Source organism: Cyclopterus lumpus, chromosome 3 (assembly GCF_009769545.1).
Source record: "Cyclopterus lumpus isolate fCycLum1 chromosome 3, fCycLum1.pri, whole genome shotgun sequence".
NCBI lineage: Eukaryota > Metazoa > Chordata > Actinopteri > Perciformes > Cyclopteridae > Cyclopterus > Cyclopterus lumpus.
In genome coordinates, this window is record NC_046968.1 from 11,874,389 (window position 1) to 11,887,623 (window position 13,235).

At 40.2% G+C, this 13,235-nt stretch overlaps 2 protein-coding genes across 2 annotated transcripts in view; both read left to right on the forward strand.

Annotated features, from left to right (window-relative positions):
* The window catches only part of ankrd11 (ankyrin repeat domain 11), a 94,563-nt gene extending 90,374 nt beyond the window's left edge, over nucleotides 1-4,189 (forward strand). Inside the window, 1 exon segment of the mRNA XM_034529323.1 lies at nucleotides 2-4,189. Coding sequence (XP_034385214.1) covers nucleotides 2-115 — 114 coding nt within the window. The 3' untranslated portion in view covers nucleotides 116-4,189.
* A 423-nt stretch (nucleotides 4,190-4,612) lies between these two features.
* slc22a31 (solute carrier family 22 member 31) overlaps nucleotides 4,613-13,235 on the forward strand; it is a 12,900-nt gene continuing 4,277 nt past the window's right edge. Inside the window, 8 exon segments of the mRNA XM_034563318.1 lie at nucleotides 4,613-4,626; nucleotides 5,321-5,363; nucleotides 5,365-5,439; nucleotides 5,442-5,622; nucleotides 5,625-5,702; nucleotides 5,705-5,757; nucleotides 9,141-9,244; nucleotides 10,878-11,032. Coding sequence (XP_034419209.1) covers nucleotides 4,613-4,626; nucleotides 5,321-5,363; nucleotides 5,365-5,439; nucleotides 5,442-5,622; nucleotides 5,625-5,702; nucleotides 5,705-5,757; nucleotides 9,141-9,244; nucleotides 10,878-11,032 — 703 coding nt within the window.

Sequence of the window (13,235 nt, forward strand, 5' to 3'; positions counted from 1 at the left end):
GAAGGTCCAGGAGCTGGACCCAGCAGGGCACAAGTCCCTCTGTGTCAACGAAGTGCCGTCCTTTTACGTGCCGATGGTCGATGTCAACGACGATTTTGTCCTGCTGCCTGCATGACACTTTTGTGATCACAAACTAAGCGCAAACGTTGTCTGAATCACTTCTTCTCAAAGAGACTTCGTTGAATTGAACGAATGGAAAGGGCTAGCAAGTTTGAAAGAGGACTTTACACAGGAAAAAATATATTCTATAGAAAAAGAGTAAAGATGAAAAACTTGCTCTGGATTCCCTTCCGTGAAGAAGGAAACCTGTTTTTACTGGGGGAAAAGAAAACACACAACTTGCACTTTCATCCTCAACGTTTTTATGCTTACGTTTGATCAGAGTGTGAGAAGCAGAACCAGTTTTTGCTTCGGGGCTCTGTCATCGGGACACAACTCCTCAGTGCTCAGTTTTGGTGAGACAGAGGACAGAGATATATTTTCTGCATTCGTTTTTTTGGTCCCTTCAATAGACGCACCGCTACCACTGGGAGGAGGTATCAGAGAAGAGCTCTCCCAACAGTGTGGTGCCTGTCCTGAGGGAGGTCTGAGGAGAAGCCTCCCCTGTTGACCCAGGGCTCCTGGTGGGCCAGGAGAACTAGACCGAGTCCAGCGCCGACCCGGAGAAGGTCAACGGAGCAGTGGTGCATCATGTGGATCTTCACTGTTGAAAAGCTGGGATGGACAGACCAGGAAGCTAGAACCAGTCTCTGAGGGTTTTGGGGCTATAAGACCATAGACCCAGAGGACGCCCTCTCTGTTCACACTGCACCAGGCAGGCCTAGCAGAGCCTGCAGAAGGCTGGAATACAGCAGAGGGCTAGCGGTGTGTGTGTGTGTGTGTGTGTGTGTACGTGTGTGTGTGTGTGTGTGTGTGTACGTGTGTGTGTGTGTGTGTGTGTGTGTGTGTACGCGTGTGCGTGTGTGTGTCGACAGGCATGGCTCTCTGAGGACAGACCGGAGTGTTCCTCAGCCAACCTGCTTGCTCCAAACACAAACACATCAGACCGCCATGGACTGCAACAACACCACAGGACAACCTGAAGAAACAAACATAACGAATGTTGAGATTCAAAGAGACTATTGAGAAATCGTGCTTTGGCAGGAGGAGAGAGATATTGTTTTTGTCTATTTCTTTACTTGGGCATTTCATTGTTTCTGAGGAAGTGACTTGAAACACTAAAGAGCCAATATTAGTTTAATGGGAAAAAAACAAAAGAAAAATTAAAAAAAGTTGTATTCCGTAAATTATGTACAGTTTTTATATTCGTTAACCGATGTATTCTTGCTGCCTTCTAGATAATTTATTTTGCCACACATTACTGCACAGTTGTAAATAACCTATGTACTGTAATATCACTCAGTTAAGTGTAAAGAAAAAACATAAACGAAATAAAAATTATCTTTTTATGTACAGTTCACTTTTGGGCAGCACTCCCCCTCCCCCCTCCCCCCCTCCCATATACATGGGCCAAAATGTGTACACGGTTCTGTCAGTATTTGAAAGACTCCAGTGCACAGTTGTATGATCCCATCTCTAGATTCAGCCCAGGCTTTGGTAACTCACCTGGGCGTGGATCACCACGACACACAACAATAGCTGACAGAGAACAACTCTGGATTTAAACTGGCCTCCCACTGGCCAACCACCATATAGTCCCTCAGATGTAGCAGAGTAGTTGTTGAGGATTTATTTAAAGAATAGAGAGGATTATTATTCATTGCTTTACTACATAATTATATCTGAAAGAATTCGAACCAAGAAAATGCCTTGTTCAGTGAAAAAAATGTACTCATTGTTGGGCAAAGTCACATAGATATATGGGTGGGATAAACGTGAGAGAGGTGTCATTCGCGACCAAAGCCATCATGTTAAATGCTTTCAAATTCATTTTCAATGTTTTTAATTTACAACAATTGGACTAAAATCTTTCTAATCATCACAAAACATCATTGTCTCTAAAAAACAAACAGGACGCAGGTCTTTCAGCACTTGTTATGACGTGTTCTGTTCTCCCAGCTTGTCTGAAGAGTTGTAAAAGCCACTGGACGCTTTCATTCTTTACTGACTTTCAATATTGGTTTTCCAGTCTGTCTGCCCGTCAAATTAGTGAGCCGCTTTTTTTTTTTTAGTTGCTGTTCCAACGTTGCCCACTGGATGGCACTAGTGTATCAGAAAACTCAAAAACCTAATTTTGCATTAGACTTGTGGCCTTTCACTTGAATGAGTTTTAAAATATCCCCTTATAGGATTCTTATACAACACTTAATTCATAATAGGCCCAAGCGTTAAGCTCCAGTCACATTGGACTTCTAATTTTTATAAATGTTTAATTCTAAACACTGGTTAGTGTTGGGATCAATTGTTAGGTTGCTTCATCATATTACGCCGTTGGGTGGTGGCATTTGCCGTACGCACATTGTTGTGTCGGTCACAACCAGACTGTTACAATATAGAGGGGAAATAAATAGTTCACTGCTGAATAGATGTTCCTTTTGTCTTTAATTAAAAAATCCCATCTGAAATGTTGATTTGTGATGACTTGTATTGATGCTCTATTTTTTAGTGGGTCTTGGCTTTGAAAATCTTTCGCAACCCAACACCCAGGCTTCCTGTCTGTGTGAGAGAGCTGCTCCTGTATCCTGATGGCAATATTATCTGAAACGTTTAAGTAATGTACACACTGTCAGTCAGCATAGCTGTGTATGGTATGTCTAGTCAAGTGCAATGGTTGTGGAGGCTGTGCAGACAAGGTGGCTAGATGTATAGTCCTGGATATTTTTGAGAGATACACACACATCCTGGTTGGTATAGACTTACATATTTGGATACAAATAGCCAGACTTTTTGTTTTTAAACCCCTGTTTGTCATGTTTTTTTGTTTTTAATTTGTTGTTGGGTTTCCTACACAGTTTTGGGGGAAGAGGTTTAAGGGTGTCTTTTGTTCACAGAATCCTTGTGTGTTTTTATCTCAGTGTATGTAGTTTTGAATGTTGTTGTGTTTATCTTAGGGGTTTTTGTTCCTGTATAACGCATAAACACCGGTGGCATGTCAGTCACATTGCTTATCGAGCAGAATGTATACCGTTACTATGCCCGGACCGACCACGCCCTCTCACTATTGTTTACAAGACATCAAGTGTTTTCCGTTTCATGCGTCACCTTTTTTAACGGTTTAAGCCCTGCCTTTGATTTTACTTCTGTATTCAGTCATTTATTCGAACTACAAAGACTTGAAATGGTGATGGTTGACACAACTGACAGGCAAGTTCTCCCTCCGTATGATTACACCGCTGCACAGATAAATAGACTAAACACATCCACCCACTTTGACTCTCCAGTGTGAATATTCAACTAACAAAAAGAGTGATTTCTGGCTAAATTGGATACAGACACAAACGAGCATCAGTCCTCAGACGCATGTAGAGCACTTGGCCGTGGGGATAGAGATGCTAGCCTGACACCACCTCAGTCAGCAACATATTACCTCTACTCTCCTCACATTCACTCAGTGTTTATTTTCGATTTGTTGTTTTTTCTTACTGGACATGAATATACATAATTGCTATTTTTTCATTCTATAGAATCACGATTTCAAGCCTTTTTTTCTAGTTTTTGTTTTATTTTTTTAATTAAAACCCAGACTGTAGCTATTTCTTTGTTCATTGTTTAGAGTGGAAAATGACTAATAAAAAGCATGGAGAACTACTCTTTAAATGGTGAGAAACAACCTATTTATTATTTTTGTTTTTTGTTTTTTCTGACACCTGTGGTATGTTTTGAGTTGAAGTTGGTCTCCGCTGTGTAAATTTTCCTTCTTGTAATGCGTGAAAGAGACATACTGTACATAGCTCTGTAAATAAAACCTCCCAGGACGTTTTGCACCCTCCTCTTTGTACTAGTCTGAAAAATTGCGTAGAATGTGGGGTTCTAACAGCAACGAGCTGCGTGCGCTTGCTGCAGGTGATTATGATGTAACAATGTAACATTTTATTTGTACAATGTAGTTTATTTGTGTACATATTGTTGGAGCAGCTAAGAGGGGGAAGGGGGGGGTTGTTGATGCTATTGTCAGTGCTGTAACAGAAATCCAGTACTTTCACCTATAGCTGTTGTTGATTTCCTGCAAAAAAAAAAAAAGACAAAAAAAGACAAAAAATAAAAACGTGAGAAAATGAGGATGGATGGGGAAAAAAAGACAAACTGAAAAGTAAAAATTCTAAATTGTTATTTTCTACAGTTGCATGTACAGAGAGCGCGAGAAACTGCTGTTGTTCCTCAGAGATTATGTTCGTTAATAAAACTTTGAAATATTACCAGCTGTCTTCTGGTCATTGATTTTGTGTTGATGTTGTGTGTCATGATGTAAAAAAAAAAAAAAAGGTTTTTCCTGATTCACCCAAAATATATCCACTGATGAGAATAAAGTTGGCTTCATCTGAAAATATACCTTTTTAAATTAGTAATGTGCAATAAATATAGAATCATAGCATTTCCCTCTATATGCCAGTGACCAACCACATTATGGTGGTCCAAGAGACGCGTCGTCTTTTGATAGCAGGATTAGCTAATCATGCATTACCTCAAGTAAGTGTTTCTATCTCAGGAGGCCACCAATTACAATGTTAAATCCTTCATCTCAAATCCTGGATTTTCAGTCAAAATATATAAAGGTGCACTCCAGTGATACATGACGCTCAGTGTATTCACAATAAATCCAATGTCGTCGATGCCACATAGCAGGCAGAGAGGCTCATGGAAGATGCTGATGCACTATGGACATGGAGGATTCATCTTTTTGGGGCTCGCCCCACACCCTAAATGTCAGATATGATATATTAGAATATTAGCCCTGTCTATAAATACTTTGCTGGCTCACAAAGATCCCAAACAATATGATAATATTGAAGGTTTCTTCCCTTTTTTCCCTGTGAAAGGTTATTTTTGGGGAGTTTTTCGTGATCCGATGTGAGGTCCTGGACAGGGATGTCGTATGTGTACAGATTGTAAAGCCCTCTGAGGCAAATTTGTAATTGGTGATATTGGGCTATACAAAATAAACTGAATTGAATTGAATAATTAGCAACATATGTCAGGTCCCTTTAGTTGTGTCATACCTGCCCTGTGTTTCGTGTGACTCCGGGGCCATCCAGAAGTGAGCCACTGACGCGGCCGAGCAGGTATCTTCTCATAGGTCGATCCCGCGAGGCCTCCGCCCTCCTCGCCCCTCCCTCCTCCCCCCGCGCGCACCTGCTGCTGCTGGGTCGCGTGGCTTTCCCAGCGCCGCCGCCACAGAACCGACTGTGACCGCCCACACTCGTCTTTCAAATTGATTACGAGTCGAAGATTTCCCCTCGCACCGGCGGCTATGGACGCTACAACCGAGTCGTGGTCGTTTTTCAGGCTGGTTCCCCAACTTCGCCATCATGCTGAATCTGTTCAGCGACGTTTTTTACACCGTCATCCCGGACTCCTACCACTGCAAACCCGACCCGCAGCTTCTGCCCTCCGCATTCCTACCCAGCAACTTCTCCAGGCAGGGATACCTCAACCTCACCATCCCCTGGGTGAACGGCTCCGGGCTCAGCACTGTGAATTATTCAAGTACCCACCAAATGCCTCTGACTTTTCCGAAAAGGTCTCCAGGGAGAGGGTGTCCTGCACCCTGGGTGGGAGTACGCCAACGCACCGGGGCTCCAGAGCAACTTTGTCACGGAGGTAAGAGACTGCCCAGCCTGCAGGTGGGCTGGGGCGCGAGCCAAGTGAGGAGTATGTACCCACGTTGTTGGGCTGAAGTGATGCTGCTGGCCCACAGCATTGCATTACAACACACGTGTTGTTTGTATCCACCCCACCATTAGAGTCGTGGTGTACTTACACATGTCACGATGTTTCTATATAGCCTACAGAACATGTCAACTAGTCCATGTTTGCGTGGCTTTGCGGATGCTGCTGCTGAGCTGGAGTTCTTTCAGTTAAACGGCTGTTCAGTCAATATTTGCTCTCGTTGAACAGTTGTTGTTTTCACTGTCGCGTCTCTGCTTTCCAAGGTCAGACTATAGGTGATCAACCAGGCAGTGGCAGTTAGACGATATGAATACATATCTGGGTTTTAAGGTTATCAACTGAAGTGCTGACTGAGGAAGAGAGTGCGAAAAAGAAAAATAAGACACTTGTAGAGGGCTTTGCTTTCAACGCCTCTTTTGACTTTTAGCTTGAGAGATTCCCAAGCTGAATATAGATCCTCATTGATTGCCTCTCACATACTTTATATGTAACTGGTGTCTGAACACCAGTTTCAATGTGTGTAGTTGTGTAAACTACATTGTGTAAATAAGCAGCAGAAACATGTTTATCTCCTCCTCACTCTGTTCTCATGGACTTCAGCTATTTAAGGATCCATCTGCAAATATTGCTGACAAGTCCTTCCAAGAATATATGTCGATGTGACCCCGGACAAGCTCCGTCTCGGTGCAGTATTTTGTAACTCATTAATACGACATCGGAGTATTTGGCAGAGGTCTCTAAACCGCAGTAGAGTCATTATGGGTAATTTGCCCTTTTTTCCTCTTCAGAGTATTGTCTGTGCAACATGGTCTCAAGGAAATGGATCCTGGCAGTGAGGAGACTTTTCCTCTAGCTCCCCCGTGACATGCTCTGGCGCTGGGAAGTCTGAGGCCTCCATGTTCCTTCCTGAGACCCTGAACGCCTCCTTCACCAACAGCAGCTTCCTCTGCACGTGACGTCATTTGCTGTGACCTAAAGGACAACTTTATTAAAGGGAACAATTGCAGTACAGAGTGCTCATCAACATTTAAAGTGCAACACTCTGGCACGATCAACTGGTTGAAAATGATGGGCTTTATGATCCAGATCTCTCAGGTCTTTATGTTGGTGAGGATCTGCTTGTGGCCACTCTTCCTCTTTGCTAGAGCCATTTTCATTAGCTTGATATGTTGGTTCCAATTCCTCATTCCTGGCTGCACAGCTAGTAGAAAAGAATTTCTTTTCCCAGAAGGCAAAAATCATGGCATTTTTGACAGGGGTTGATCCAGCCACTCCTGATCTCTCGAGCACAGAATTGGGAAACCAGCGGGCTGTCCCCACATGAGGTGTAGAATAACACCCTCTTACTTTCTTATATATTTAATATTGACTACACAGAAGTCATTGCCTGAACTTCCGGCCGTAGGAAAGTCATATTTTTAATTATTCAGTCTCTGGTGTCAGTACACTGTGTTTCTGGTGTTGCACAGGCTGTAAAATAATTGTATCGCGTGACCAGGAGAAATCATAAAATCCTGATGACATTCCTAATATGGGGAAATGGCATTAGCAAAGTATAGCAGTGCTCACCACCTGGAAAAAGTCCTTTAGTTATTATATTATCTGATTGAAATTAGATCTCATTCTGATGTGAGGTTTCCTTTCTATTATGTTATTGTATTCTTCGAGCACATATCCTACTTAGAGATGGGTATTGTTTAACATTATTGATAGGTTCCTATAGTGCCAATATGATACCTGAGTTTCAGAACTATTTCTTACCAAACCTTTTTTTTATTTAACAATACAAGTCAAATGTCTTATTATGATATAAACACCTTCCGTACATTTTATACCTCTGAAATCGGAAACATTTCAATCACAAACCATCCGTCCATAGAATATGTAAAAACATAAAAGTATGATCTGAGAAACCATTTAAGCATTTAATACCTTTAAAGTATTTTGTACCTTGAGGTTTTGTACGCAGACCTAGAAACACTTAAGTGTTGTGGATGTGCACGCAACTATTTTTGCAAATATGGATACCATAGCAACTACTTGAATGGTCCAAGTATTAATTGGCACTACACGTATTTTCACCAGTATTATTTGGAGTTTTGTTTTTATTCATTTTCAATGATCAAACGTTGTATCCTCTGCGTCTGTACTATGGTTACTGTCCTGAAACCTCTTGACTGCACAAAGGGTGCAGCACAGAGTGGAGGAGCCGAAGGAAAAGAGACACGGAGTGGAGAAGAGTTCGCTTGAAGGCAGCGACCGGTACCACCGGGCTGGAGCTGCTACTTCTAATGTAATAACTGTCAGCAGACATCTTAACTCGATTAGGGACGGCATGATCGACATTCCTGCTTCGTCACACACATCTGCGTTTGGCTGGAAGTACATCTCATGCAGCACATTGGTGGCATTTATTTCATGTGCCTTTTCAAGTCTTTGAATATAGTAATACGTTTTTGGAGAGTAATTGAGTTAACCACACATTGATAATTTATACACGTTACTAAAAGTTTATTTGTGAAGTGCTTTATATATACTGGTAATCACATGTACCCTACTGTACATGTTGTAAGTGTGCTATCAGTTTCCCCTTGATTCCAGGAAGGCACTGGTTTGTCTAAAATGTTAGTGTGCTTTATAAAATGATTTTATTGTGAAGTGCGTGTGTGTGTGTGTAATTGTAGTTAAAAGATGATTATTCCATATTTTTCTTTTTAATAAATACCGCAAAAAGACAAAAAACAACCATGAACAACTTTTGCCTTGATATCCATTATTTCTAAATGCAACAGACCGCCATTGTAGTTACAAAAAGCTGTTTTAAACATATTATTGAGTGACACCAAGTGGCAATTTTCTTTCATCGCAATGAACCTGAGCACTTGTGGTTTGTTTTAGTTCTCGCATTCACCATCTTGCTGCCGCAAATACTCACATGAGCACCAGCTGAAATTATTGCCCAACAAATGCACTATTCACTGTTTGAGTAACGTTTGCTAATTACTTCACCTTTTATAAGAATCTAACTATAAATAGTGTGACCTGTTTTTTAAAGAGTTAAGTCATAAGTGGGAACCAATGGGCTTAGGACTGACGCAGACGGGGTCGGGAAGTCTGCTCTATCAATTAATGAAATGTAAATACTAAAGACCTGTATAATCCTTTTAATCAGAGAAAAGAAAGCACACACCTTTTGACCAGTTGGTACAATATGCTTAATTGATGCCCGCTAACCGCGTGCAACATTTTTACTTTCAAAGTGAATGTTTTCAGCGTGTTTTGGTGTCGATGTACTTCTTTGTCTTTCTTTGCAGTGGAACCTGGTTTGCAGTGACTTCTGGAAAATCCCTTTGCAGCATATCTGCTTCATGACTGGATGGATTTCGGGGTATGTCCTTCTTGGTACATTGTGTGACTGGTAAGTAATAATCACATTTTATCTGGAACCTAATGGTGTTCAATATTACTACTTTTACGCCACATACCGTACTATACTGACACTTTATGGCTTTTTCACTGAATAGTTGTTGGACATACTCTACTTTGACTTGTTTATGACTTATCACTATACTATGCATTTGTATTTGACGTATTATAATGACTTATCAACATGCTATACTATGACTATTTAACAATGTATTTCAACATGCTATGACTATTTTCAGCATACTTTACTATGACTTTAATAACTTTTTAGAAATGCTATACTATGACTTTTTAATACATACTAAGCTTTAACTTTTCTTTCAAGATAATATTCAGTCTTTTATAATATTATGCTAAGACTTCTTTCAACATACTCTAACTTATTGTACAATCATTTTTCACATCTTTTTTAGACATACTATGCAGAGACTTTTATGCAGAGTCTAATTTTGATATATTTGACGTACCATAATTTGACCGTTTACAACTATTTTTAGACATACTATGCTATATTTACTTTTGACTTGTGAAAAATACTATACTATTCCAACTTTTTAAAAATGGACTATAGTATCACTTTTTATGACTTTTTTGACTGGTCTGGTCCAAAGTCTCACAGCAGGCAGTGTGAGCTGGGCCAGGGGCTGGAAAGCAGGCAGACAGGAAGTGGGCAAGGCAGGCAGGCAGGGAATGATCCTGAGGCACAGGTAGAAAACAAAGTCAAGACAGTCTTAACTTTTACTGGAGTCTAGTTTCGTCACAGGTGTTCTCACCACATTGACGAGGTGAACGACAGCTGGCGTAGATTCGCTGTGGGAACTTGATTAGAAGATGAGTCTCAGGTGTGCAAATTGATTGCATTAGGAGAGCAACAGAGAACAAGGAGAAAGGAAAGGGATGAACAGGAAAACACTAGACATGACGGAGAGAAAGTGTCGAACTATAACATTATACATTTTATTTAGTACGACTTTTTGACATACTGTACTATAGATTTTCAAAGTACTTTTTTCAATATAATATAACTATATACTAATATATGATACTTTACTATGATTGTTTTCTTAGTATTTTAATTTACTATACTATGACTACTGTGAATTCTGTTTGACACTAGTATACTATAATATTTTAATTACATTTTTGGCAGACTGTAATATTATACAGTATTACTTTTGAGAACTTACTATAGGATGACTTTTAATGTAGTAGCTACATTACTGTGACTTTTACGCCATAAACGTACGATATGAAATATAACCCAAACGCACAACTCCACCGAGGTAGTTACCCAGCTTGGTAGCTAGCATGTGCAGTGTTGTTGAGGTAGCTACATAAATAAAAGGCGATGTTAGTGTCTGTGTCCTTTTACTATTGTTGTTGTTCTGGCTTACGTTAACTGGTTAGCTGGTTAGCTAACATTCAGAAATATATAGTAAAATAACATCTGTCATTTAAAAAAAATTATAAAACATTTTCTCAATGTATGCATACATCTTGTATTTGATCACTAATTACATATTCATTTATTTGGAATTGAACACTTTGTAGCGCCCTAATTTCACTAGTGTGTGTGTTTTGTGCATGATAAATAAAAGTAATGTCACATTAATGTGTGTTTTCAGGCTGGGTCGTCGGAGATGTTTCCTCCTCTCCATCAGTCTGTCCAGTCTGTTAGGGGTGGCCGTATGTTTATCCAACAGTGTGGTGGTGTTTCTGCTGCTGCGTCTCTCTCAGGGCGCCATGCTCGCCGGGGTGTTCATATCCTCCTATATTGCCAGTGAGTATCCTGCACGCACATTTAAATGACGTCCAACTCATCCTGCAGTTAAGCTTCCTTTGACCTTATTTGGTTATCGACTTAAAATTAACACAGCCACTCACTCCTTTGTTTATTTTAGAGACCACTTTTGGATTCTTGGGCGTCGTTCTGAGTCATTTGTGTGTGTTTTGACACTTCACTGTCATCTTTGTTAATGTAACAGTTCACTTTACTCAATGAAAACATCTTACTAACATTAATATTAGACTGAATCCAAATGCCCAATGCAAATGGCTAACTGGTGAACTATTTTATTTGTCAAATGAAAGGAAAAAAAAATGAAGAAAAGCGTAAGATGCCCAGACAGAGGCAAATAAAAAGAACTCCTATCTTTGTATTCCTATCTTATCTTTTTTTTCAGGAATCTTTGAACAACTGAATTTAGGCTTTCATTGCCGACTTTTGAAAGTCAAGAACAAGAACTGAAAGACGTATGTCAATTTAATGTCTCTGATTTGACAATTATTTGCCAGACAGCTAATAAATAGTTTTACTTTCTGTGGTTTCCAGGCGATAGGAGATGGAAGATTGTAACAGTGTCTCACTGTTATATCACCGGAGATTCATGTTTACCTCTTATCTTTTGTAATACATCTTGCTTATCTGTCTACCAACAATTTATGAGGTTTAGCTACAAAATACAGGATAATATATATATTTACACACATTCAATGATTTGAATCCCTTGGTACATTGCAGCAGAATTAGATAATCTTCACGATCACACAAATTGTTGAACTACTTTCCCTTAAAGCAATGTACAAAGAAACGAAGGACCTTCTGACAACTGCAAACAATTAGAATGTTACAATTAAAACAAAATGTTTCCGGCAATTAAAAGTCACAATTCGATTCGACATGCATCGCTGCACATATTGTATAAATTCCCGGTAAAAGAAAACGGTTGTCGGCCAATATAATATTGGACAGAATTTGGGACACGCAATAGATCTCTGGTTTGAGTCATGACCATTACTGTAAGCTACGTGTTGACGTGCTCACTTAAAATGAACGATACGGGCTTACCTTATTGCTTCAGGTGGGCATTTGTATGACAGACTAGCAGAGCTGTGGGGGAAAGTGTGTAGTGCTTGTTGACTGACAGCAGGCCGCTCGGTGTACAGCCCCCCTGTGGCGAAGCTTTAGCTCCCCTTCTGCAGAATAACTTTCTCTATGATGAGATATCTCTGCCTGGTCGGGATACATAGTGTCTCAAATACAGCGTGTTTCCTTTCTGGAACTGTCTAAAACAAGAGTGAAGCAGCATTTAGATACAATAACAGGAGCGTTTGTAGAAACTGCATATTCCTGCGTGGGAGCTGGTCGTACTAGGTAGTGACCCCATCTGAAACACACACAAGCACATTCTTCTGTGTTTGACACACATTCCTGCGAGGTCAGGGTTAGATTGAGTCCAGATTTTGTTTTTATAGATTAATTTGATGTTGGAATGAGGGCCTGAGAAAAATGTTTCTTTGCGATGTGCTGCTCCAGAGAGGAGAAAACAATGGCAGGACAGAACCAAAGGCTAGGAAGTGAGCAGGAAGTGAACTCCTCACTTTCCTTCTCTCTTTCCCTTCACAGGGAGGAAATGTGGAAAGAGAATCAGAGGTTGGGTTGGGGGGGAATTAGGTTAAAGTTCAACTGAAACTCACACAACTTGACACCTTTCCAAACATCATACTCTAGGTTAAAGAGTACTTTATCTCTTAGTAGCTTTATCTATCAGTAAACAGAATAGACTCCATGTTTAGTTTATGAAGATCCCCATTAGCTGCTGTAACAACAACTTCCTTGAGTCCACATTATGTATGTAGAATACTTCAATGAAGGTATTGTAGTATCCCGTACAACTTATAGCTCTACATCATTTCAGATCAGTTTATCAACTGTTATAGTTCTTAAGAAATCAATAAGGAAAACACCTCTAATTACAAATACATAAAGTTAGATAGCTTTTTAGGATCGTCAGGAGAAAAAAAGCGACTTCTTGAGAGAATTCATACATGTTTAATACTTTCCGTGGTCAGAAATCCTTGTAAGGAATTCCATGCCACGACAATGTACTGTTCTCTGTATCAGACCACTTTTACAATAAAGTAGCTTTATGCGGCAAGGGGTTTGTGTCCTGACAGGAAATTAATTGGTTTTGGTCCGATGT